At 40.0% G+C, this 26,279-nt stretch overlaps 3 protein-coding genes across 6 annotated transcripts in view; 1 reads left to right on the top strand and 2 right to left on the bottom strand.

Annotated features, from left to right (window-relative positions):
* LOC147148681 (ras-specific guanine nucleotide-releasing factor 1) overlaps window positions 1-380 on the bottom strand; it is a 46,407-nt gene extending 46,027 nt beyond the window's left edge. Inside the window, exon 1 of the mRNA XM_086027380.1 lies at window positions 349-380. The gene's annotated coding sequence lies outside the window, so the exon portion shown is untranslated. The remainder of the gene's footprint in view (window positions 1-348) is intronic.
* A 3,194-nt stretch (window positions 381-3,574) lies between these two features.
* LOC147148680 (kelch domain-containing protein 10-like) lies at window positions 3,575-11,114 on the top strand. Of its 2 annotated transcripts, XM_086027386.1 has the most exons (11): window positions 3,575-3,803; window positions 4,886-4,978; window positions 5,051-5,108; window positions 5,184-5,272; window positions 6,585-6,739; window positions 6,819-6,967; window positions 7,047-7,131; window positions 7,664-7,730; window positions 7,821-7,868; window positions 8,018-8,157; window positions 9,926-11,114. In XM_086027386.1, exons 1-11 carry the CDS (start codon window positions 3,719-3,721, stop codon window positions 10,133-10,135), a joined length of 1,179 nt encoding a protein of 392 aa, XP_085883512.1. In that variant the 5' UTR covers window positions 3,575-3,718; the 3' UTR covers window positions 10,136-11,114. The 2 variants fall into 2 exon arrangements, with proteins under 2 accessions (XP_085883512.1, XP_085883511.1); XM_086027385.1 differs by having other exon boundaries at window positions 5,051-5,272.
* Window positions 10,757-24,569, bottom strand: LOC147148679 (uncharacterized). 3 transcript variants are annotated; one of them, XM_086027382.1, is made up of 20 exons: window positions 24,433-24,569; window positions 22,068-22,241; window positions 21,878-21,984; window positions 20,948-21,062; window positions 20,142-20,258; window positions 19,804-19,865; window positions 19,408-19,563; window positions 18,512-18,703; window positions 18,308-18,407; window positions 16,991-17,132; window positions 15,976-16,159; window positions 15,796-15,895; window positions 15,557-15,690; window positions 15,446-15,477; window positions 14,999-15,111; window positions 14,752-14,906; window positions 13,708-13,802; window positions 13,564-13,642; window positions 13,381-13,489; window positions 10,757-12,446 (listed from the first exon to the last, which is right to left on the bottom strand). In XM_086027382.1, the coding sequence occupies exons 1-20, from the start codon at window positions 24,503-24,505 to the stop codon at window positions 12,373-12,375; spliced, it is 2,313 nt and encodes a 770-aa protein (XP_085883508.1). In that variant the 5' UTR covers window positions 24,506-24,569; the 3' UTR covers window positions 10,757-12,372. The 3 variants fall into 3 exon arrangements, with proteins under 3 accessions (XP_085883508.1, XP_085883509.1, XP_085883510.1); XM_086027383.1 differs by having other exon boundaries at window positions 13,745-13,802; XM_086027384.1 differs by lacking the exon at window positions 13,708-13,802 and having other exon boundaries at window positions 13,564-13,611; window positions 14,819-14,906.
* Between the last annotated feature and the right edge of the window lie 1,710 nt (window positions 24,570-26,279).

The raw sequence follows: 26,279 nt of genomic DNA, 5'->3' as shown, positions 1-26,279 counted from the left end.
TAAATATTAAACAAAAACTAATACACATTGAGTATTTCAAACAGCTACATAACTTTGCCTTAAGTTCTGCTAGCTTAATGCTAACACATGATGGGAAATGACTAAGTTACACATTCTTTGAAGCAGTGTTTTTCAAACTTTTTTGAGTCAAGGCACATTTATTTCATCGAAAAAATCCTGTGGCACACCACCAGTTGAAATTGTGAAAAAAAAGCTTATTTTAACAATATAAGTGTTACACATTTTATATAAGCATTTTTTAACATTGAAGAATGACGTTATATTATAACATCTTGAATAGGAATTAAATAAACACAAAGAAAAAAGTATTTTCGTATTGATACTTACTCAGTGCGAAACATGGGCCTGTTTGGGTAAACATGCGTCACTAATTCGCTTGTCTCTAAACAAGGACAATTAGCTAGCTGCTGCTACTGCTGCCACCTGCTGGTATGGAAGAGTACTACAATGTAGTATAGACATGATTACGCTGCCAGCCGCTAGACCGCACAGGCACACAAATAAGATAATATGCCACGGCACACCTGACAATATCGCGGCACACAGTTTGAAAAACACTGCAAAAACAAAAAACAAGACCCAATTTTCCCCCTTCTCAACCAAGGATGTCACACGACCGACTATCTTATGTCTCACAACATTGTTCTGTAAGATTATTTTAATGTTTGGGGTGTGTTAAGAGTGGATTTGTCCCGATAATAGGGTCTGAAACGGGTCGGTGCCAACAATGTTAAGTATTAAACGTGTTCAATTTTTACAACCAAAAATCTTCATGTGTGTTGGGTAAAATGACTATTCTTGAGCTGTATGACTCTGTGGAATGTTACGTGAATGGAATGTAGCTAATCACGGAAGCCCCCCTGACTGATGAACAAGGAAGCCACCGTAAATAAAAGAAAATATGTCCTGTCATTTTGGGGAATAAAAGTAGGTTCCTTAAACGCCAAGAAGTATTTTCCAAAGCAGGTCTTTTCTTGACAACGACACATCTTACAGCACTCCCGCCTTTAGTCTTCTTTGGAAGCACTCGGGCAACAGCAGCGCATAGCCGGCAGTTTCTGTTGTTAATTTTGGAAAGATCACGTGTGATCGTGCCAGCGTTTTGACTCACAGGACAAAATCTATAGTGGGACAGAATCTTAACGTGTATGGTGCTCTGTGTTGAGTTCTGAAGAAACCTGATTAGGATTATGATCATCTAAATCGGACGTGTTTGAGTAGGGAGACATAACACTTACAGTGGTTGAGTAAAAATCTTCTTTGTTGGTTTGTTTGCCTGTATTATACTGCCACCTGGTGCCCAAGTCCTGCACAACAGAAGTACCCATTATTGTGATGCACAAACTGTTGAATTCTTTACATACTATTTAATTATACTGCCACCTGGTGCCCAAGTCCTGCACAACAGAAGTACCCATTATTGTGATGCACAAACTGTTGAATTCTTTACATAATATTTAATTTTATTATAGAGTGATAGTTTCCTTATTTTAAAAAATGGATTGGAATGGATTAAAGGAATTTAAAGGAAGTATTTTGGGGTTTTGAGTGTGGTCATGGAATGAATTATCTCGGGACCACTGTATAAGGTAAATGTTAGATTAAAATGAATGGTTTTGTTTAAATTTACAAACAACTGAAAACATAACTCACAACATTTACAAAACAAATATTGTAATTAGGAGCATTTATATGCAGAAAATGGGAGTGGGATGTGGTGGGGATGGAGGTTAAAATATATATATTTTTTTTAAACAATAAAACAGGGTCCACTCCCATGTGTTTCAGTGGCAGCACACTCTTTTGAGATTTGACTCTAGGCTCTGGCTCTTCATGAGTTGAATTTGTATATTTTCCCCATGCTTGCGTGTGTTTTCTCCAGGTACGTTGGCTTTCTCCCATACGAAATGCAAGCATGCAAAATTGCCCTTAGGTGTAAGTGTATATGTGCCCGGTGGTCAGATAGCAACCAGTCCAGGGTGTACCCCTCTAAAATGTCTTCTTTCCAAGAAAATGTTCTATGCAGCCCCACTAACTCAAACACGGCATTCTGATTAATATTGCATTTGTGGAATATGAGTTAAGCATTAAAATTCACCAGTGTTTGTTCATCTCATGAGGCGGCCATTTTCTCACTTGTTGTCTACTGAAAAATTACATCACAGTTGCTCAGTGCTCAGGAAACGACCAATCACAGCTCAACTGTTTATTGAAGCCGAGCCATGATTGGTCGTTACCTGTGCCCTGAGCCACTGATATCACCTCATTTTCAGTCGAAAGAAAGTGGCAAAATGCCAGGCTTCTGGGATGGCTAAAATCGGGTGAATTTTGCTGTTTAATTCATATTCCACCAACACGATATTAAGGGACACTTGGACAGGCTGAACATTGGCACTTATATAATAGGTATGCATGTAAAAATGCCATCAATACTATAATCCACCCCCCTAAAAGACTCTGTGGTGATTTAAGTGCTTTTTTGGGACAAGATTTACGACAAATTGACACATTCCCTTTTGGAGTTTGGTTTGTTATTTTTTCGCCTCAGCTGTCTACGTCACAGCGGGGAGGCAAGCATATAATATAATATATAATATAATATAATATAATTTTCCTGATAAAAAAATATATACATAAACTGAATTTGTTATTGAAAAATGGATCACCCTGGATGATCCCTTAAATCAGAATGGTGTGTTTAGACTCGTGAAAGTGCGTAGAACATATTGCAAAGACAATTTTTAGGTTTACTTTCCCTTTAAGGCCCAAAGTCAGCTGGGATGGGCTTCAGCTCACATGTGAAAATGGATGAGTATATATCTTATGGGTATACGTTTTTTTCAAGGCCAGAACATTCTTCTTTACAAAGATTCTAAAGTGTATCAATAAACAAATAAAATATCTTCAGATGACTTGAAATACCTTACAGGAGGTGTGATTTTTTTTTTTTTTTTTTACAACGACCTTGGATTTTCGCTGCCGTTCCTTTCCTCCATCCTTCTTAAATATTCATCGGGCGCCCCTGTTTGCGTTTGGGAGAAATGCAGCCTCATCATGTGCTAATATTGAGGCCCGTGGATGCAAATCCCACAGGTGAGCATGGGTGGCCTGACCACGCCATCTAGTGGCTGTGTACATCAACGTGACAATTGTTTGGAATGTATTGTCCGTTATCTATGCCATGGCACTTAGTGACGCATTTGCACATCTCCCAGCTGATCTTGGCTATACCCTGGATAAGTCGCCAGCCAATAGTACTAACCTATAGGCCGGTCCTCAAAAGTTTAAGGTTGACAGTTGGGCTGGATGAAAAAAAAAATGTTTATTACTTGTTCTTCCTTGAAAATAACATTTAAAATAAGTTGCTTTTTTTTATCTTAGTGCTTCAATTGAATGGAGTGACTCGTGTATTTATTTGATGCGTTTCAAGTGAGAAAGCTTTTTTTTAACAGAACACAACAGTGTGCGTTTGTTGAACGCGAACCACAGTGTCTCATCTCCTCTGATTGGTCAGAACGGATCACCTGACCGCAGCGCACCACTAATAACAACAGCAGCAGCTGGCGTGCAAGATCAAGCTGTATTATTTCAAACACGTTTCCCGTCTAATGGTGCTCCTCGTGAAAGCGACGTTGTGTCGAGTTGCCGTCCGCATTCGCAAGTGAAACCTCTCGGTCCGTGCCGTTGCCTCGTCAACATGTTTACGCCGGTACAGGATGAAAGCTCCAGTCAGCTCAATAAGTTCGAGAAACTGTCGTGGAGGCCTACGAGTCGAGATTCAGGTGTGGAAACTAAACACAATTGCTGCAAAGCACCTAGCGGAACCGGCAAGACCATTTAAAAAAAAGAAAACGCCTTTATTATTACTACCTGTTTTGATATAACATGGTGCTCCTTCCTGTTGTATTTAGGTGTCAGTTTTTTTCCTGTATGCAACATGCACTCATGCTAAGGCCTGCTACGTTTCCTCGTACAGGAATGCTAAACAAGTAGTCGCTTGATTGTTAATACTGTACTGGTATCTCCAAACTGATAACACGTCCCTTTGTCTACAAATACTGAGAAAATAGTGCTTCATTTCTATATGAGAACTGGGGTGTGTCAATCGTCGGGCACATACCACTTAGATATTGGGCTTTCGGGTGAAATTTCAGGATGAACGCTAAATGCACTGTAACCTTTACAAGTGAACTGAATTTGACCTTATCTAAACTTTTGAATGCAGTTGTCCAACTGTTCATTGTGTCAGTACTTTTTGCACAACTTCCTGTTCTCTAACAAGGATCTGGACAGCAATATTGAAGACAGGTGTTTAATTCCCAAAGACGAGCTTTTTTTCCCCCCCATTTATCAATAAACGTGATGATACACATATGGACCAACTCAAAATCTGTATTGGTCCATTGCAGATATGTTTATTGTAATACAGATTAATTTATTGCCTGTGTGTATTTTTTTTTTTTTATAAATGTGTAGAGGACCTAGTAAAAAATAATTGCATATTAAATCGCAATATTGAGGGGGGGGACAGAGGGTTAATGGAGAGAAAACAGGATCGAGGCCTTGAGGGGTGAGAGAACAATGGGCAAAACAACAGCTCTATCAACAACAGTGATAGTCCCTCGATGACAGCCTAACTAACGTCGATAACAGGCCTACAAACCTTACAAAACATTACCAGTAAGATAGTCACTCTAATAGTTTGCTGAATTGGCTTACGAGTGAGGATGGAGCATACTAGTACCGTACAATGGACTGTAAGCTGTATAATATATAATAAAAGAATATCAAATGCTCACACAGTTTGCCATAGTTCATTGTGATTATTTGTGCCTAAATTGAGTGGGTGTCTTCTAATGTACAGGCTTGAAGATGCGGGCACGCTGGCTCCAGGCGCGACGACTCTTATCCCCCGCGTTCCCCAACCTGCGCATCCCCAACAGGTTTCTGCGAGAAGGTAATGAGTTGTACTTTCACGAAACGCTCCAACCGCAAAGGAGATCTACATATGTGTTGTAAATGTCCATAGGACCCTGGGTGCCCTCGGCCCGTAGTGGACACCGCTGCGTCGCAGACAGCACCCACCTGTACGTGTTTGGCGGATACAACCCGGACTATGAGGAGGCGGGTGGGGCAGAAAATGAAGACTTTCCTCTCTTCAGGGAGTTGTGGAGGTTTCATTTCGCTACCGCCACCTGGCACAGAGTTCAAACGGAGGGTTACATTCCCACAGAGCTAGCTTCCATGTCAGGTAAGTGCTGTTAAGAACTACATTGCAGATATTGTGGAATGGGCATTTTTTTTGTCACTCTACATTGGGCACAATTGAATACTACAAGAGGTGGAGCAAAAAAGTTATATAGGGGTCCTCAGGATGGATGACATCATTCAGGAAACGGTGTATGCTATGGAGCAGCAACGACAAAAAAGCAAAGCCTGGCAAAAGACCCCTCCAGAAAACTGCGCAGAATGGTACAAATCCTCTTGACGTATGACGAAGTATGGACGGCAATCAAAATGTGCAGTGTGCCAAAGCACCTTTCACTGGGCTAAAGACTGTCAACACAAAAGAGAGAATGTCAAAATAACTGATGATCATAAAACGGAAGTTGAAGAGTGTAATGCTACACTGTTCACCAAGAAATCACTGACAGATGCAGACATACCCATGACTAGGGGTGTAACTGTACACGTGGGTGTATTAATACATTTCGGTATGGCATGTTCGGTTCGTTCCACTTATTAGCGCGAGCTTGCGCACGGGCGCTATTGGGATTGGGAAAAGGTACGTGGCTAAATCCGAAGGTTGTGTGCCGACGTTGCTGCATGAGATGGGCGGCAGGTAGTCTAACATGCACGGCATCATCCGACTGTGAATATTTCTTAGACGAGGGAGCAAAAACGTCAAACTTAAATAGCGAGAATTTCATATTGTCGCGTCTTCCAGGAACACGCCGTCAGACGTAGTTTAATTATCACGTTTTTATTAATCCAAGTACAACTGCTCGCGCTCTTCTTTCTCCGCTGCTCCACTCGCAGCACTAATACTGCTCATTTTTATTGCCAATGTAAGAGCAGTGTTAATTTAACAGTGCGTTTGTTATAGTTGAAAAACCATATCTATCTCTTGAAACAAGCCAGTGATTTGACATAACCTCTAACAAATGACGTAATGCAAGTAATCACAGGGTGTGCAATTCTCTTCAACAAACACCGCACATCAAACAGACTACAAAAGAAACAGGTTATGCTTCTCGGTATTTGGTTAGTAATCCCACCGCAGGTGTGTAAGATCTATGAATAGTGTAGTTTGACACCACAACAAGACTGTGTGGAAGTCATTAGCGAATTCAACAGAGAAAAATGAAATCGCTTAATAACCATTTGACCATTTTCCAAGCAGATCAAGGAGAAATAAACACTTTTAACACACCCTACAGCATAGTTCTCTCGGATCATCCTGAGACGTCTGACTTACCTGACTTGATTTGGAAAGGGGGGGGGGGGGGGGGAATGCTTGTATTTGGTTGGATTTTTATCACTACATGTGTACCCCGCTTTAGCTGTCTTCCATGGTAACAACCTGCTGGTGTTTGGCGGCACCGGCATTCCGTTTGGTGAAAACAATGGAAACGATGTCCACGTTTGCAACGTTAAGTATAAACGGTGGAACCTGCTGGGCTGCCGAGGGACAAAGCCCAACAAGATCTACGGCCAGGTAACTACAGAGCACTGTTGCCGTAGCGGGATTTTGTTTAGTAGACGGACCACAAACAAGCAGCTTTGCCACTTTGCAGGCGATGGTCATCATAAATGACTGCCTGTACGTTTTTGGAGGGACAACGGGATACCTGTACAGCACCGACCTGCACAGGCTGGACCTGACTACCAAAGAGTGGAGCCACCTCAAGCCCAACAACGTCCCAACAGATATACCAGAGGAGAGGTGAGACGTGAGCACATAAGAATTGACTCGAAAGGGGCGGCGACATCATTACGGTACTGTTGAATGTGTGATGTCATAGGTACAGACACGAGCTAGCTCATGATGGACGAAGGATATACATTCTAGGAGGCGGGACTTCTTGGTCATCGTATAGCCTGGACAAGGTAAGGACATAAAGTGGTACCTTGATTTGGGAGTTTAATTTGTTCGCTTGTTACTCAATGAACTCATATCAAATCAATTTCCCAAAGCCCATTGAAATGGCATTAATCAATTACAGCAGGGGTCTCCAACCACCGGTCTGTGAACCGGTACCGGGCCGTGGCGGGCTGCATAGATGAATGAAAAAAAAAAAACGTACAGTACTTCCGGTTTATTTATTTTCTGAGGCTGAAAAACATTTTATTTTTAAAAGTGACCGGATTCTCTCCGTTACATCCATCTATGACTGACTCTTAACGCATGTCAAATTGTCTCCGTCGCGTAACGCTAATATTAAATTCACAAGCTAGCAAATGAGTAAAATAAACAAACGTATTTGGAAGGTTTTTCTCCCAATTTTCAAGTCGGCATGACAAATTCGGCAATTTCAATTGCCGTTGCAAGTGACCATGCAGAAACGATGTATGTGTGTATTTTTTAAAGCTAACTAACAAATATGTATCTGAAAATGCCCATTTGCAATTTTTTTTCCAGATTCATGCATATAACCTGGAGACAAATTACTGGGAAGAAATAGTCACCAAACCCCACGAAAAACTAGGTTGTTGCCATAATGCTTTGAATCAAATCTTTCAAAGGTTATAGTATCATTTTATACTATTGCCATTGTTTAATTTGATGTTGATGACAGGATATCCCGCTGCCCGTCGCTGTCACAGCTGTGTGCAGGTCCACCATGGTGAGTTCTCCTCTATGGCTCAAGTGTCGCATCGCTCCTATCACATCTACCTTCTACCTTATCCTTTCTTCAACATTCTTCTTGCTTTACCTCTTGCATCTATGTACATTTTGCTACTTTTACCACAATCTTGTTGTTCTCCCTTACAGAGGTGTTTATTTGCGGCGGCTACGACGGTCAGCTGATCATGGCCGACCTGTGGAAGCTCCACCTTGGCACCTTTCAGTGGACCAAGCTTCCTGCCATCATGCCGGAGCCTGCCTACTTCCACTGCGCTGCCGTCACGCCTGTGAGTCAAAACATGAGTACTGTAACAATTAGAAGAACAAAAACTTGACACCGGTCTAATGTTTGCATCGTCGTCTTCTAAACTCCACTTCTTGTTCTACAATACATTATATAACGTGAGTAAAGAGCTGTTGGTGGGATTTCTGCTGCAAACCACCGAAAGCTTTTGAGGAGGCTGATTTACATCTACAGTGGGTGTAAAATAACTTTTTACGGCCCTCCAGTGCATGTAGGTGGTTTTAAGTGACCTTGTGGCTATGTCTTGGACTTAGGTGTTTTAGCATATACTGTAGACCGTGCAAAATGTTAAAAATAAATAAAAATGGTCCTGTTTTGCGCTGGTTGCCACAGTCGGTCTTGTATCTCGCCCAGTGATGAGTGGGGTCAAGGCCTTGTCCACCTGACCACTAGAAAAGCTACTTTTGAGCGGTACCTACCTCACAGGCGATATGTGGCCAGCTTCATTTTCAGATGTGTTGGCTGGATACTGCTATGCTTTTAACTGATAATATTTTTTTTAAAGTTGGGAGCCTTATCATCAGGGTGTTTTGTCCCATACTCTGTTTAAATGGCCAATGTCTGTGATTCTCAGTGCTGGTTGCTAACGTAGACTTTAGTTCAACATGGTTCCAGACTCAATGTTAGCCGCGACTCCGCGACAGGACTGACAGGGGCGCTGTGCAGCTCAAAAACTGTCTTTTTAAAACTTTTTTTCTTCCTTTCGTTTACAAACTTGTAGGGATGTCACGATGTCGAAATATCACGATACGATAATATCACGACATCACCCTCATGATACTATAATTATCACAATATTAGCGTGGGTCTTACACATAGGTTGCTTCAAATTAAACTGCACTAATTAACTAATCACCACAGGGTGCTGGAACTGCACAAATGGAAAACAACTTGGGCTTTTAAACAGATTTGCTGCTATAATATCGTGACATGACGACGATATATTGTGGTAATTTTTGTATTGCGATATCACGATATTGCTGATATTATGACATTCCTACAAACATGTGGATGGAGCCTGGCAGATGCTCATTGCTGCCCAGAAGGTGGGCTTTGTGTTGAGAGTACAATCTGTTCGATTAGATGAGAGAAGTCTGTAACTCTGGATGAGTCTGTAACCTGGACCTCCTTCTGCAGTACACTGAGGGAGGGGCTCAACCTGACCACACAGATTCCTGATCTTAACCTTAAGCCTGATTTTTAATGGAGATGGGAAATTCAGGTCCAGGAAGTCAAAACCCTGCCACAGTTTGGCTTTAGCCACAGGTGCTTCTAATCAACTTGCAGGTAAACGAGCACCCTGGGTAAGAAGCACCTGTGGCTAAAGCCAAACTGTGGCAGGGTTTTTACTTTCTGGACCGGGATTTCTCATCCCTGAGACCAACAAAATTATCTGGAGTTTGATCCCATTCTTGGCTGAGATGGCCCCAAAAATTATTTTATATGTTCTATGCAGCCCCACGAGTCTTAACACCCACATTCGGATTACATTTCCGTTTGTGGAATTTGAGTTAAGCAGCAAAATCCACCTGTTTTTGTCCATCTCACGGGGCGGCCATTTTGCCTCTTGTTGCTGGCTGAAAATCACATCACATCACACTTGCTCAGGTAATGACCAATCATGGTTCATCTTCAGAAAACAGGTCTTCCCTGATTGTTTTTTGAGCTATTGGAAAGATTTTTGGGGGGCTTACTTCCTCTTTAAGTGTTTTTCTACAAATCTGTTTAAAAAAAAAAAATCTTTTTCTCAGGCGGGCTGCATGTACGTCCACGGCGGTGTGGTGAACATGTCGGGGAATCGTCGTACAGCCTCGTTGTACAAAGTGTGGCTGGTGGTGCCCAGCCTGCTGGAGCTGGCCTGGGAGGAGCTACTGAAGACGGTGCCTCACTTGGCTCACCTGTCCACGCTGCAGCTGCTCACCCTGGGACTGCCACACACGCTCATCCAACGGCTCAAGTAGGTCGAATTCTCACGTAGGGGCCGCTCCGTGATTGGACAGAGGCGAGCGTTGCATGGCGAACCTGACTGTGGTTCTGAAGATTGCCTTCTGGATTTCAGTCTGATCCATTTTCTTAAGCATTTTGTAATTGTGTTTTATTTTAGACATCTGTGTTGAGATAAGGTTGTCTGCACACACTCAACGAGCAATTTAATTTGGTCAATTATCTGTGATTGTGTGGTCTCGATAACTCTGGTTTGCATTTTCAACAGGTAATCACTGGCATGTCAGTTTTTGTGTCAAACTGTTTCACTTGATTTTAAATTGTTCATATTTTTGTGTTGAAACAACAAAATGCAAAAGCATGGAACTGTCTGTCAAAAGTTTAGTTTTTGAGGGTGCCATGCAGCTGTGATTATTCCAATTTAATTTTTAAAAATCTTTTTTGTGATATCACTGTGACTTTCCTAGTGCCTCTTTTTCCAGTTTTATTATTTAATTTTTTTTACACTTGTCTTTTTTATCCTCCATCTGGTGTCTTGAAGGCTCAAATTCCTCTTTATGATCAACGGTGCTGGTTGCGTGCAGGATACACTTCTAAGCTAAGTTGTTTTAAGTCATTGTGCTGTTATTGACTTTGTGTTGTTTGCTTTTTTTTTTTTTTATCTAAATATTGCTGCCTGAATGTGTAATATAGAACACATATTTTTTTAACTGGTAAAAAGGTACAGTTTGAAAAGCACTTTTTTTAAAACCTCTGAACACATTCAGTGTTGAAATGAAAATTTTATTTTTCACATTGCCACTTTCCTACATTTAATATGAAGCCCGTCTGCTTCAGTGTTAAAAGTAGGCCTTGCTTGCGTCGGAGATGTTTATTTGTGATGTTTGTGATCTCGCCTGCATGTCGGCATGCCACTGTACAGTACACAAATGTCTACTTAAACGTTTGATGTCAATTTTTCTAATTCCTGTTGTGCAATAAAAGTTGAGCAGACCATTTTTTTCCCCAAATGTTTGTATGGAGGATTTGTATTGCCATATTTTTTTGGCGTTAAAATATCACATGCTATTTTGAGACATGGAGTTAAAATGAATTAGTGCACATTGTTCAATTATCTCTATTAAAAAGAAATACTGTTAAAAACAAAGACAAAACGTTTGTCTCTCTTGCAGGCGCATCTTAATAAAAATTGTGGAAAACTCATTTCAGTAGTACAATTCAAAAAATGAGACTCAATACATTATTTTGATTCACTACACAGAATCAAATATTTTAAATTTTTAATTATATGCTATAATTTTCCAATTTCCTTCACTATCTCTGCTCCATGTTAAGTGTGGTACACACCATGTATCCAAACAGTACAGTGACTACTTGTCACCCTTTAAATAGGCCAACAGAACTACAAGTTTACATTAAAATTTGAAGACACTTGTGATGCTATGGTAATTAGAGGACAGACCATGGTTGAACGTGTTAATTTTCATCAAATTCTAAAGTCTTTTGTCAGATTTGTTATTTCTGTGACCACTGTGGGTTTTTCTTTCATTAGCAGAGGGGTTCTACAGCTAAGAAAAAAACACAATTTACATCAAGCAAATAATTTAAAAAAAAGTTTTTAATAGAAATTAGGAAGGGATTGGCACTTGAAAAGTATTTTCCTGTGTTTAGTCAATCTTTAAGTTTCACGTTTTGAATTGAAATACTGAAATATTTTTTTCTACAACTATAATTTATTGAGATGCACCTGTAGTAACTGTCACAGGGGTGCAACGTAAATGTATGGGTGATATAGGATACCTAATATTCATCAATATGCGTAATTCTAAACATCTATATGAAATATTAGGGAAAAGTCAGGTTTTAAAAACATGGAGTGGCACTGGTGAGTAATGACCATCAATAACAGTAATTACCATTGTTAGCATCAATGCTAGGGTCAATACATGAAAGAAATCTTGGCTGGTGCGCCACTTAATATAGACCACAAAGTATCTGGAGGGGGGGGGGGTTACTAAATGCTACCCCAACACGGCTTTGAAGCAATTCCTTTTGTAGTCCAATTATTATTTACAAAACGTTTGGGATATAGTATTAGGCTTTGGAGTGAAATTTCAGGATGAACCTAAAATGCACTGCGACCATGTAACTATCAAAAGTTAATCTATACAGGTTATCAAACATTTTGGGTTCATCCATCCCTATTTTTCTGTGAGAAGCATGGTGTTGCTTTCAACTACATAGGTCCTCCAAGTCAGCAGCCTGCTGGTGATGGAGCAAAGTAATAGAGAGCCAAAAGGATCAGGTAGACAACTACCAGAGCTGTACCTGCATTAAAAAAGATAGAAGGCAGAAAAAAGGGGGGATATGCAATAGCATATTTAATCTGTAACGTGCATTATCTGGGGTGGACAAAGTATGGCCCACAGGCCACTTACGGCTCACTACATTACTTCCACATTATCAGCAATAATTACATTTCTTTAGCAGTTATTCCGTTTGGGTTCATTATAATGGATTTTCTTTTCTTTTTTACAATTCATTCAATTAAATGGTTAACTGATTTATTGTAAATACATTTTTCTTTTATATACTGTATACAGTATATATACACACTTTTAACATGCCTGTTTTATGAAGTAATGTTTATAAAATAATGTCATAATCCTGCAAATGGGAATCTGTTCTAAAAATAATAATTGTCAATTACAATTAAATTTATTACACTGTAATTAGGGCAACTAAGAAATCTTAAAATATACTTTAACAATCGATTAGTTGTGATGTATTAGTAAAATAAAGTAATTCATACATTGAGTATTATATCATTGGCTTACTGATTCACTGTAAGTGACAAAAACATTGTATATAATTTAATTTAAGTAACTGTAATCAAAAGTTAACTTGGTTAACTGAATTATTGGAAATAATACAATCAATACACTTGTACATACTGTACACTAAAAAAATGTACATGTATTTTTAGGAAATAATTGATTAATTAAATCATATTTATTTGTAAAATTTAAATGTAAAAGTTAAGAATTTGTTAAAAAATTATGAATAAACTAAATTTTACATAATGGTATTTTATACACACAGTGTATCCCCACCCCGAATACCAAACTACAGACGCCCTGGCACATCTTTTTGTTCTAAAAATCAAATGGAGTCCTTGAGCACAAACATTTGCCCACCCCTGCTCAATATTATATTACTTATATGATGGATTGTACATGCACAACTGTACTTAGAAAATTACCTTGAAAATAATCTGACTTGCCATCCATGAAGATGTAGTTGACCAGAATCACGCTGAAGATACTGGTCCAAAGGTGCAAGTCGCTGAACAAGAGCATGAAGCCCACATCCTGACAAAGCAGCAACGGGTTGAATTCAAAATCAACTTGTGTGAATGCTGCACAACACAATGAGAAGAACTTACATAAAAGGTGTTGAACAAGACAAGGATTGGAATCTGAAGCATGCAGACCTGCACAGCGATACAGCTTCCCACCTCCAAGCTGAAGGAACAAAAACACATTTAAATGCCAAAAGTCACATTTTACTTGTTTTTTTATGATGGTACCTGAGACTTATGTTATTCTGAAGTGCAAACTGGATACCATTGACAATCTCTGGGATCTCGGGAACCATGGCCAGAATCGTTACCCCGATAAAATACTGGAAAAGGAAAACAATAAAAACACATAAGCCTATGATAATGAGGGATTCCATAAAAAGAACAAGCGAGTCAGCACAACAAATTGCAGTGGTGCTAAGTAACAACTACTTATGTAGATTTTTTCAGGTGTCTGTACTCTACTTGAGGATATAGTTATCTGACATGTCTCTTTTCCTCCCTACGTTTGAAAATCTGTCAAAATAGGCTTGTTACTTTTTTCAACCTCCACGGATGATGACAGGAACTAAAAACAAATTTAACTTGAATTTAACGTAAATCGTGGAACATTGCCAACAACGACAACAGATTCAGCCTTGTAAGAATTGTTTGATGTTGTTGGCCACAAGAATGATTTGTTGTGCTAGCCTTTATATACTGTATTGACAGTAAAAATCAATTTTACTTTTATATGTATGTACAGGTGTTAAATCAGCGCTTCTACTTTTACCAAAGGCTTCTTTAACACAAATACTGGATGTGTACTTAGTAGGGCCCGAACAATATGGAGTTTTTTGTGGCCGATGCTGATTCTAATGTTTGCCAGAATTAAATTCTGATAACCGATTAATCGGCAGATTAATGAAAAAACTGTATAATGAATAAAATAACTTCTTCATTGGTCCCTTAACACAACCATAAAAATATGAATAACAGGCATAACATTTGACTGTTTTAAAATATTTTGTCCTATAGTATTTGTTTAACTTTACAATCGGCAAAAATCTGCCCGATTTTTGAGGGTTGACAGGGACAATGTTTGATGTCATTATCTTTGTCTAATGTATTATTGTCTTACAAATGGCAAAAATCACCCCCCCCCCAAAAAAAAAAAACAGATTGCAGACTTTAAAAGAGCTATTCCCGATTAAATTGACCGGCCAATTAATCTGTCGGACCCTCTTATTGTACTTAGTACAGAGTGTGAGTATTTTTGCCAAAAGCGCCAACCTGGGAAATTTTCGGCTGGTTGAGGATGGGCTGGATATGTTCGGTGGCCAGGTCAGCACAAGCAGACGTAAGCACGGTGGCCATAATGAGGATGAAGAGAGACCTCCATCGGGACCAGTGGACCACAGTACCTCCATGTTGGTGATGGCCTCTTTCTGGTTAGAAAACAAGACCTTGTAAATTAGCACCAATTAGCACATTAGAATTCAGTCGCACAAAGCACGCCGTACGGGAAACAAAGTCCTACCTTGTCCATCTCCAACATGGATGTCATAGATGTGGGAGTGTGTCTTGAGTGTGAATATCAATCCGATGATGTAAGCCACAGGCAAGAGGGCAGAAACAGTGTACACCAGGGGCCTAGAAAACAATGGTAGACTTTGGGGGGAACCTGTGAAAACCTGTATATTCACCTCCTGCCATTCCAAAACACAATCAGAGCTTTGTGCTCAACTAAACCGGCCCAGATTTCACTTAGTAAATAAATCGAAATTAGATCAATATTTTAGAACACGTTTTTTGTGACATTTTTGTTGAACGGTATGCCATGAGATTTTTCAAATGCACATTGAGCTTGGGTAACACTGGTCTAGATCGTCAACATGCACGAGGATTCTAAAGCCTCTCTGGCAACATTTTTTTTAAAACACTGGAATACGTGTCGTGCTTGTGGAGAGGGAATCAAATGTCTTACTGAACATGGTGATGGAACAGTGTGCCGTTGTTCTGTTGAAGAGAAAGAAAGAGTTGCACAATATGCTCTGCATACCACTATGCCTTTTAAATGACGGACGAAGGCGCTCACCACATCATAGTGGCAGTTGCGGCAGGTGAACGGGCCACTGTGGTTACTCGTGGTGTTTGTCCATGTGGAGTTGGTGCACGAGTCACACACAAAGTTCCCATAAGCCTTGGAGAACAATGTTGGGGCGAATACGCCTGCGGACATGGGCGTGGTGGTATTAGAGATAGATTAAGTCAGGTAAGTCCCCTCTGACTAGAAGGCCCAGGTACCAAATGCACGGCCAAAAACTGCCTCCTTACCTCCAACTGAGATGAAGAGCAGTGCGGAGCTCACCCCTGTGCAGCGGCTGTTAAATCTTTGCTCGCGATGTCTCAACCCCCCAATTATCATACAGATGCCCTGTGGGAGCAGATTGTTGCATTGCTACAATACCTTTTGGAACGTTGCCACGTGCGTGTGTACAAAATGTGAGGCCTCACAGGGATGAAGAGGATGCACCCGAGAAGCGTGCCAGTCAGCGCCGCCTTCACGACCTCCTGTAGGCACGGGTTGGCTGCCCGGTGACCCCTTAGCAGAGCCGTGATGTAAAAAGTCAACTCGGTGATGGAGCCGAAGGTGGCGTTGACGACGGCGCCCACGGCAAAGTTACTCTGGGCCGAGATGCTGCGGGAGAGGGCCAAAAGGAGCTAAATGAATCATGTGTGGCTGTATGGGTTTTTTTTTTTTTTTCGTTTTTGTGCATTTGTGAGTTTTTTTGTGGTTGTGTGAATTTATTTGATGTGAGACAGATTGAGTGAAAATTTTTGTGTGAGAGTTCTTTTTGTGTGTGCACTGGAGAGATGTTTCGGTGTGTTAGGGAGACTTTTTGGTATATGTGAGAAATATTTAGGTGTGTTATTGTTTTTTTTGGTGTGCGTTTTCTGTTTTGGGGGAGTTCGCGCATGCGTCTGTGCATTTTGGGAGTTTTTTTTAGGGTGCAAGGTTTTCTGGAGTGGGGAGTGGTTTTTGTGTCAGTGAGATGTTATTTTTGTGTAAAAGGATTTTTATGAATGACAGCTTTTTTGGTGAGTGTGGTAAGTTGGGCATGTATGAGGTTTTGTGATGAAATTGAAGAGTTGGTGTGCGTAGGGGGCAGGGAGAGAGAGAGAGAGATTTTTGGTGTGACAGGTGTTTTGATGTGTGATTTTTTTTTTTGATCTTCTGTAAGTGAGAGGTGAATTTGGTCCAGACTTTCAGCTTCGGGCCACTCAAAAGGTGTGATATGATTGTAGAGTATCACATACATTTGCAATTAATGCTTCCTAATGAGCTCCTTTCTTGTCAAATGTAAAACAATGCGAAAATGCACATGACGGATGTGTTTAATTGGCATTTGGATCATGGGGGGGGTTCTTTGAGGAAAACCATCTCCCCTTATAAAGGCATCACTGGACCCAAAAAAGTTTGAGAACCTTTAACTTCCATTCACTTAAAGGTCAGGAGAAGTGAGCTCACCTGGCGATGCCCATGCCGATGTAGTAGGACAGGGGTATGATGGAGACAACTGCTATGGCAAATTTGATATCAGAGCTGGCGTACTGGTTTTCTCTGTCAATGTATCCGATTATCAGAGCAATTATGACAAGAGGGAGGAGGTCTGGGAGGAGGGTCAAAGGTAATAACTTCATTTTAAATCTGACGGAACTTGAACATGAATAGACACAACATGACAGTAAACTGACCAAAAAAACAGTCAAATGAACAATCAGTGGATGACTAACTTGCTGGTGGGCGTCATGTGACTCAAGCAGACACGCTCAGTTTGATTGTTCTATATGTAAAGCCTAGAAGTGCTTTTCCTACTAAACCTGACAAAAATAAGGCAACCCCACCCCCTCACTCACACACAAAACCCTCAAAATCTGACAAATGCATACACTTTATTTTACAATTAAAAAAATCCTAATTTACAGCTACAAAAATTACAAACCTGAAAATGAAATAAACGAACTAACAATAATTTACAAATAGGCAATAGGGGAATGTAGTAGCTTGCTTTGCGGCATAAACATATGTGGTCAGGCGGCACGAGAATTTAGAATTTACGTACCGTTTTTCATTTGATTGTTTTATATTTATGGCCTAAAAATTGCTCCAACACATTGTAATTTTATTTACTACTATGTTAGCGTGGGTTACTGATAAATTACAGCGTGTTATGACTTGCGTGCAAATTCTGGTGACGTCGCCACTGTGGAAACAGAACTCTTAGGTAAACTGAGGAGCCCCTGCAGTGCTAAATGTGCTCAGTTTCAGATCTGGGTTTTACTGTAGTATTCGTGTGTTGGATGTGCACCTTCACAAGGCGTGGCTTAATGAGTGACGTCAGGATTTGGTGTCAGCTTGGCCAATCAGTCTGCGTATGAGCGCCTGGGCATGAGTTGTGGCCTCCAGCAGCTCCTTGAGAATGTTCTCATTTTGGATTTGTTTATTTGACTCTTGGTGCCGTTCAATACACGAGTGGAAGCGCATCAAAGGTGGTGGCTCTCCTTGCCCACATACAAGGGATGACGGTACCTAATTTATTTATTTATTTTTTCAAAACGAGTTACTCGCATGATACGTTTGGCAAAGTTTTTACGCCAGATGCCCTTCCTGATGCAAGTCACCCACTACAGTGGCTGTGAAAAGCTGAAATAAATTGTAAAAAAAAAAAAAAGAAGAAGAACAAGAACAAGAAAATTGACCAGTAACCTGAAACCTGGAAGTTGGGGAACTTAAATAAACAAAACTTAAATTGAATAAATCCATGCTCACAGCAGTAAAGGATACTGACAGCAAATACATTGATGCCATCAACAGTATACTTGTAGTAGTACCAGTTTGCTGCATGGTAGCAGCACAGCAGCGTCCGGCTCTTGTAGCCCTCGCGCTAAAGTACAAAAAAGAAAAAAAAACAAAGAAAAAAAACAATGATAATGAGTGTTAAGTACCTTCATCGTAGTGCAAAAAAGCCCTCCAAATCTATTCCCTTGCCTTGCTCTGGAAGCTGGCTGACACGCACACATCCTCCGGAGGCAAGAGAAGGATGACGCCAAGAGTGCGTGCGTTCATCTTGGCTACAGGGATGGTGAAGACCAAGATCCAGGAAAAAAGGCAGACCAGAGAGTGGATAATCACCAGCGGAGGATAGCCCAGCAACAGCCACACATAAGTTGAGAAACGACACTACAAATGAGAGGGAAAACAGTTTCCCATAATACTGTATTAGCATACACTATCATAAAGTAAAACCAGTACACCCAGTGCTACAGTAGATCGCATTTTATTGTCGGTGCGATCGTTTTTTATGGGGTTTTTTTTTCGGTTGACAGGCAAGTCCGAATTTAGAGTTGCGTGCCTTCCACGTAATACCACGTTGTGCCACAACGTGCCGGTCATCACTTATGGATGAAATTTAAGCATAATTAAGAGCGAGAAGAAGAGGCAGAGAAAGTCCAGCTGAGCTCCAGTAATAGTCAATGTTCCCACAGAGCAGACAGAATACATGCCTGTGAGATTGGTTGTATGCTCTGTCTGGATGTATTGCTGCTCCGTGTGCGTATTAAAGTCACTGCGGTTTGAAGTCCATAATTAATTTTCATCAGCCTCTTTGGCATTTCCAATCATAAGATAACAGCCTTTCATTATATTAAATTCTGTAGACTGGTTCAGCATTTTGGTGTTTGAATATACAATGTTTAATTCTCTTTAGTTTTAGGTGACAGTTTGTATATTGCTGATTTTCACTTATCGCAGGTGGGTTTTGAAACAAAGAGGTGTTCCTAATATTTTGGTTATTATATTTAGCTACATGATGTTATTGCATTGGACAGGTGTACCTAATGAAGTGTTAGGCACTGGACAGTGTACAGGCACAGTTACAGTGTTACCCAGTAGCCAGAGTGCACTGGTTGCTCTGGCACTTCCTCCGGTACGGGACTCTCAGCGGGTGACGGCAGCAGCACCGGCGAGTTGTCCTCGATCCACTCCCCAGTGCACTCGCAGTCAGGCATTTGCTCACAACATCTGCCAAACGTATGTCCAATCTGTATGAATACATGTCCAAAATAAGAAAGTGCAACAATTAGAATCATAATCAAGCACTCACAATCATAAGAATCCATTGAATGGAGGCACAAGTTGTGTGCACTGGTTTGAAGTTTATGGGACACAAAAAAAAAAAGTGAACCTAAAAACTTTTTTAAGAAGGAGTACAAGCACAAATAATAAGATTCCAATGATTACTGTACTTTGGTAAAAACGTACATACATGTATGTACCAATACCTGGTGAACTAACTTGCCAAATGGCCACAGGAAGTAACAGGACAGCTTCCAGCAGAGCTTTCCTGAAAAGGTAAAAAGGGAAGAGTGATCAAGAAAGCGTAATAACCAAAGATAAACTGCAGTGAATCCCAGCGATTTTGCGGGACATCGTTCGCTGTTGTGTCATTGAGCCATGTGTGTTAAAGTAGCGGTTGTTTGAAGGTTTATAACCGTCCATTCTAATTTCACAGTTTCACATTATATGTTAGCATTAAGATAACCTATCACATGTGGGTCTGGAACAACTGCCCTGTGATGAATGGGGGTTCACTGTATTCCTACTGTAATGGCCCACCTACCATAGGGTGCACCGATGACAGTGAGGAACATTAGTATGCCCACCAGCATGTACGTCAGGGAAAGCCACCAACCAAATAGAAACACATATACCACATTTCCACATGTGAGTAGATGACCTGCCAACAGAGAAAACACATTAAAATATATTAGTAAATTATTAGTAAAATAAACCATTTAAAAGTATCTTTATTCTTTCATTAGATATCATAGCCATCTCAGGGGCGGCCATTTTGTCACTTCTGTCGACTGAAAATGACATCACAGGTGACGCCCAATCATGGCTCACCTGTTTTCTGAAACTGAGCCATGATTGGTCATTATCTGAGCCCTGAGCCACTGTGATGTCATTTTCAGTGGAAAGTAAGTGGCAAAATGGCCGCACCCTGAGATGGACAAAAATGGGTTGATTTTACTGCTTAACTCATATAATGTTTGGGTTGACTTTTTAAAAAAAAAAAACATCTAGAATTACCATTTCAGATTTATTTATCATTTATTCTTATTATCTAATGAGATAAATTAATGAAAGATATGCATCAGTATATTTTAATAACCAAGTTTTAATAAAGTAACGCAATAAGCATAACAGGACTTTTACTAATGTAAATGCTCAGTGGGCCAGATTAACGTACGGACCGGTCTGTACAGTTTGCCCGCCCCCGCTAAATGGAAGTTCCCCTTCTTGATAATCGTGTACATTTGCCAGGTAACATTAGTGTAAGGTTGTAAGCATTGTTTTGTCATCATCCTTTTTTGGTAATATTAAACCACAGTGAAGAGATCAACACAGAGTCCATAAGTGTACCTGGACCAGTCTGTGGCTTAATGACGTTCAGTTCTGAGTAGAGCTCTTTCACCACTTCAGACCTGTCTTCAAAAGGACGCTCTGTCACGTGGCTCTTCCATTTTCTAAAGCCAAACTGAAACACATTCAGACATATACATTGCTCAATGCCTTTACAGGAGAATTAAACTCCTGAATGGTAAAATTCACCTCAGGTGTTTGATTAGTAAATTATAAAATTATCAAGTTGGACACAAGTTAAATGAGGTTCACCTTTTTAGGTTAATCCTAAATGTCACCCAAAAGCCGAATACTGCATCCCTAAACTAGTAAGTCGTGCACGTGCAAGACTGTCAAAATGACTGCTCTCCATCAACCAAACGAAAAAGAGGATGTTTTCAGAGGGAAGTGTCAACTGATCTTAAAGTGTCATAGAGTGTCGTCAGCAGGTTATAACAGAGATACAGAGAGACTTCAAGAGGCACAGAAAGGCACGGAAGGGGACGTCCCTGGAAATGCGTTGGTCAATTTATTGATCGATTTATTTATTGGCAAATAGCAAGTTGTGCAAAAAATACAGTGGTGCTTCGACTTAACAGTGACGCAATTTATGAGTTTTTCATTTTGCGAGCTGTCGCTCTTTTGCTCTAATTACGGTACAAGTGAAATTGCACTCAAAATGACCCCTAGTGTTTTGTGCGCATTTTATGTATACAGATGTGTCACAAAATTTCGATGACTACTGTTCCAAAAAGAAAGTTCTGGAATATGTCCATATATACCACAAATATTCCATAACAAAAAAAAAAAGGAAAAAAATTAATCCACCAGTGCTGAACCGTGAATATGCAGGCTCTTTTTTTTTTTTACACCAGCCCCTGAAACTTTTCTGTCCCACCTGGTAGATATACATAAGTCATACTCAATGTTGTCATTCAAAGAACGTCATACCCTGTAATTGTTGACCAGCTTGTTGGCTTCCACTTTGTTCTCGGCTCTGATGGTTCTTATGCTTTGAATTTCCTCCCAGCTATCTTCATAAGCATGATAGCTTGGATCTGAGGATATGACAAGAAATAGGGTTAACAATTGTCTGTTTTTAACTGTGATGAGAACAAACATAAACATTGCAAGTACTCACAAGCATGTGCTGACAGGTACTTGGGCGCGTACTGAGCAGGACATGTGGGCTGGTGTGCAATTGCAGAGCAACACTCGGCTGTTTGATATTGTGGACCTCTGACAGGGCACTCATGGAGGTGTCCATCATAGTCCACTGCCCGGTCATCCTGTTGTTCTTCTTCCTGTGGAGGATCTGCATGCAACACAGTAAATATGATTATCAATCTATTTTTGTTAGTATGTGTCCTCACCGGTCACGAGTGAGCTGGAGCCTACCACAGCTGACTTTGGGACAAGAGGCAAAGGACAAGCTTGACTGGTCGGCATAGGAATGGGAACCGAGAACCCGGAATCGAGTGGAACCGGGTGCATCATTCCTGTTCTCAGATTTTAGAATGTCGGTACTAAGTTTCGATTCCTAATTAGCCGCGCAGAAGAGCTACGAATGACGTACGACCGATTAAAAAAAAAAAAGAAAAGTGGGCGCGCACAGCCCAGGGTTCCAGCCGCCGAAGCTGCGTCGCAATAGCACGGAAGCTAGCCCACAATCGAGCTGCCGTGGTACTCTCGGTCAGCCCCTCCGCTCGTTTCGTACGGGCCGGCAAGCGCGGGCCGCGGAGGCTTGCGCGCGGCCCTTCAAAGGTAAAAAAAAAATCTGCAAACATCGGCTGATTATTTTGGCCGAACATTGAAGGCCCCACTCGGTTGATTTATTCGACCGGCCAATTAATCGGTTGGGCAGTCACAAGACATCACATGGTGATCTTTTGATATCAGTGATATCAGGACTTTGATCAAATATTATGTATATTTACTGTAAGTTCCCTATTACTAGTTAAACTTCAATTTGACAAATGCCTGGTTTATTCCCATAAATTCCTGAAAATTCCAGGAATTCTACAACCCTAATCACAAATGATTTTGTCACTTCCTGATGTAATGACCAAAAACACCAGTGGTCTGTTATTGAACTCAGAAATTGACACAAAAAAAACAACCATTATCATTCATCTTGCTAACAGCTTGTTCAACTTTAGGCAAACCAAAATCGTGTCTTCAATAAAGGCTATTCATCTACTGGGAGATATTCAATGGCACTGTGTCACGTGAGGAAAACACACTGCTTTTACAAGAAAATTTTGCACAAACCTCGTGACTTCTCCCTTTCAGTGTTTCTGAAATTACTTCTCTCACTTCTCTGTTTTGTATCTCATCTGCAGCAAGGTACAGAAATGCTGATTTCTCCCATTTTATTGCAGATTTTTTAAGCAATCATTTCTTAAGGGTTTTTAACAGTACACTTACTGCAATGCCCTCACACTTGGGAAAGGATACCTGCAGTCTTCACTTTTCAGCCATTTACTGAACGCCGTGAGAACAGTAAAACACAAGTACACAATGAGCACACTCGGGACTTGCTTTTGACCACAGCCCAAGCCCAGACATTCACTTGCAGACTGCTGCTGAGTTAGGCTGAAAACGATGACAAAAACGTGTTTATGTGATTGCGCTGTCTTAATCAAATTTAAGGAAGTTAAATGTAAGTATAGCACAAATAGTGCTATTTATTTTCCCAAGTCACGCAGAGCCGCAAGATGAGGATGAAAGAGCCACATGTGGCTCCAGAGCCTCGGGTTGCCGACCCCTAATCTAGGGTAATTACAATTAACTAGCCAAGAATACATACACACATATCGTCGCTGTCATGTGAAAAATACTTATCTCTATTTTTTTTCATTTTCTCAATTTTACATGAATGGTGTTTCCGCATTACAGAAATTGCATTAATGTGAAAATTAAAAGTTTCCAAAATTGGAGCTAAGTGTTTTTCACTGGAACGGGACGATATACATTATACATAATATATGCATATATATATATATATATATATATATATATATATATATATATATATATATATATATATATATATATATATATATGATAGGGTCAAATATTATATATATATATATATATATATATATATATATATATATATATATATATATATATATATTTTTTTTTTTTTTTTTTTTTTTTTTTATGGTGGGGAGGGGCGTCTCATTACGGAAAACATAAATGGTAAAAGAAAAAAAAAAAGAAGCTTCAACCATCAGTCTCCACAAGTCAGTAGACGACTACAGAATTCTCAGTCACATGATTTCGTCAATTACCTTCAAACTTGTATAATCTACTTAGGAACAGAAAAATATTCACTTCATACAGTCTTTAGACTAAGCCGTCGCCCCCAAGGATAAATTTAACAGACGTTTACACCTGCCTGCCTCAATATTGACACTGAACCAAGTAAGGCACATTATAAAGTGTAGTATTCGTGTATGTGAACGATTTGCTGTTCCCAGTTAAGTAACTTTCTAGCTCACCTTCAGGGTGCTCAGCCGGCCTCTTCCTCCTCCGGCTATTTGTGTCTGAATCTTGCGGAGACCAGTGAAACATCCTGTGCTGCCAAGAGATGCACTACAGCAGCCGAGTCGCTCCTTCCAGCTCAAGCGGATTTACTGATGGCCAACACGTAGAATTGTGGGAAATGTAGGCAACCAATAGTTTTCTACTATTAAAGGGAACGCTGCCTAATACGAGGCAGTGTTCGCAGTAGGGTCCGTGTTTCTTTTGGTCATTGGATATGACGTTTGGGTACAAATAATAAAGATAGAAAAACGAGTCGTTGTTTGATTTTCATTTAAATATCGAAACACCAAAATTGAAATACAGCTTGATTTTCTAGTTTGCTGTCTGAAGGAGTAAGGAAAAGACTAAAACAGTTTGATTTTCAATTTTTAATTCTAAAACGAAAACAGTATATAGCACGAGACACAAATCGAAATACGGGTCATATATTTGTTTCAGATTCCCGGAAGTTGTCACCAACAGCCTTTGTCCTACTGACCAGGAGATGGCGACAGCGTAGCGCCTGAAGACAATCTCGTGAACTGTCCTGTAATGCCATTTCTATCCTAACTTCCACAAACTCTAACTACACGTGTAAAAAAGAGTATTACTAACTTAGAGAAATAAATAAAGAAAATGATGATAAAATAAATAAAATAGGAAAACTACTTTCTCACATCAGGATTTCTTCAATTATATCCATCCATCGATCCATTATCTATACCGCTTATCCTCACAAGGGTCGCGGGCGTGCTGGAGCCGATCCCAGCTATCATCGGGCAATAGGCGGGGGAGGCCCTGAACTGGTTGCCAGCCAATCGCAGGGCACACAGAGACTAACAAACAACCGCACTCACAATCACACTTAGGGGCAATTTAGAGTGATCAATTAACCTACTATGCATGTTTTTGGAATGTGGAAGGAAACCGGGGTACCCGGAGAAAACCCACGCAGGCACTGAGAACATGCAATCTTCAGTTATATGTTTCATTTAAAACAAAAGAAAACAAGTGCAGGCAATAGATCTAACATAAATAGAGATCCAAATTGAGATTTTTTTTAATTAGTAGCCACAATATTAATATATCATGGACACAAAATGCCAATGTGTCACCATGAAATAGATATAATGGGCGCACAAAATACACATTTGTAAGTTAAATTTCACATGAACAACTGGGTTAGCAAATGCCACACACCTTTGCTGGAGACCTCAGTGTCTGGTGTCCTTAATGACAAATGTCTTTAAATAGTCTGTTCTTATTTTTATCCTGCAATGGCAGCTTTTTCACATTGTCTTTGTAATTTATTACCAGCCTAAAAGCAAATGCAATCTTACTTGTGTGTCATCATAGTCTTGAACCCCGTACACTTTTGTCCAGGCCTGTTTCGTGAGTTAATTTTTTAAAATATAAATCTGCTGAACCACAATTCAAAAGCAATGTGATTTTCAATGGTTAATTTAAATTAATTCGTCATTTATTATTATTGTTATTATTATTATTATTATTGTTATTGTTATTGTTATTGTTGTTTGTGGAATTAGGATGAAAATGGAACATTACAGTATATATCGCCATCTTCTGGTCAGTATGAGAAATACTGTCGGTAACAACTGGTGGGAATTTCAAGGTACTGTATGTTCTATTTTCTTTTTAGGATTGAAAATTAAAATCAAACTGTTCTTAGACGTTTCCTTACTCGTTCCAGACAACAAACTAGAAAATCAAGCTGTAATTCAATTTTGGTGTTTGCATTTTAAAATAAAAATCAAATAACCAGCCGTTTATCCATTTTTCATATCGGCTTCCAATCATAACA

This window comes from Filicampus tigris, chromosome 4 (assembly GCF_054856515.1).
Source record: "Filicampus tigris isolate MCC_2025a chromosome 4, RoL_Ftig_1.0, whole genome shotgun sequence".
Taxonomy (NCBI): domain Eukaryota; kingdom Metazoa; phylum Chordata; class Actinopteri; order Syngnathiformes; family Syngnathidae; genus Filicampus; species Filicampus tigris.
The sequence above is the reverse complement of the archived record's forward strand: the minus strand, read 5'-3'. Positions and strand labels throughout refer to the sequence as shown.

Bases quoted from the DNA above. Each gene is read 5' to 3' on its own strand.
- LOC147148679 (XM_086027382.1), bottom strand. From the start codon at position 24,505: ATGTTTCACTGGTCTCCGCAAGATTCAGACACAAATAGCCGGAGGAGG. The intron at 22,242-24,432 runs GTGAGCTAGAAA...TGTTGCATGCAG, and splicing joins GCCGGCTGAGCACCCTGAAG to ATCCTCCACAGGAAGAAGAA. The intron at 13,803-14,751 runs GTTGGCGCTTTT...TTCCTTTTCCAG, and splicing joins ACCAGCCGAAAATTTCCCAG to TATTTTATCGGGGTAACGAT.
- LOC147148680 (XM_086027385.1), top strand. From the start codon at position 3,719: ATGTTTACGCCGGTACAGGATGAAAGCTCCAGTCAGCTCAATAAGTTC. The intron at 6,968-7,046 runs GTGAGACGTGAG...GTGATGTCATAG, and splicing joins ACAGATATACCAGAGGAGAG to GTACAGACACGAGCTAGCTC. The intron at 7,869-8,017 runs GTGAGTTCTCCT...TCTCCCTTACAG, and splicing joins CTGTGTGCAGGTCCACCATG to AGGTGTTTATTTGCGGCGGC.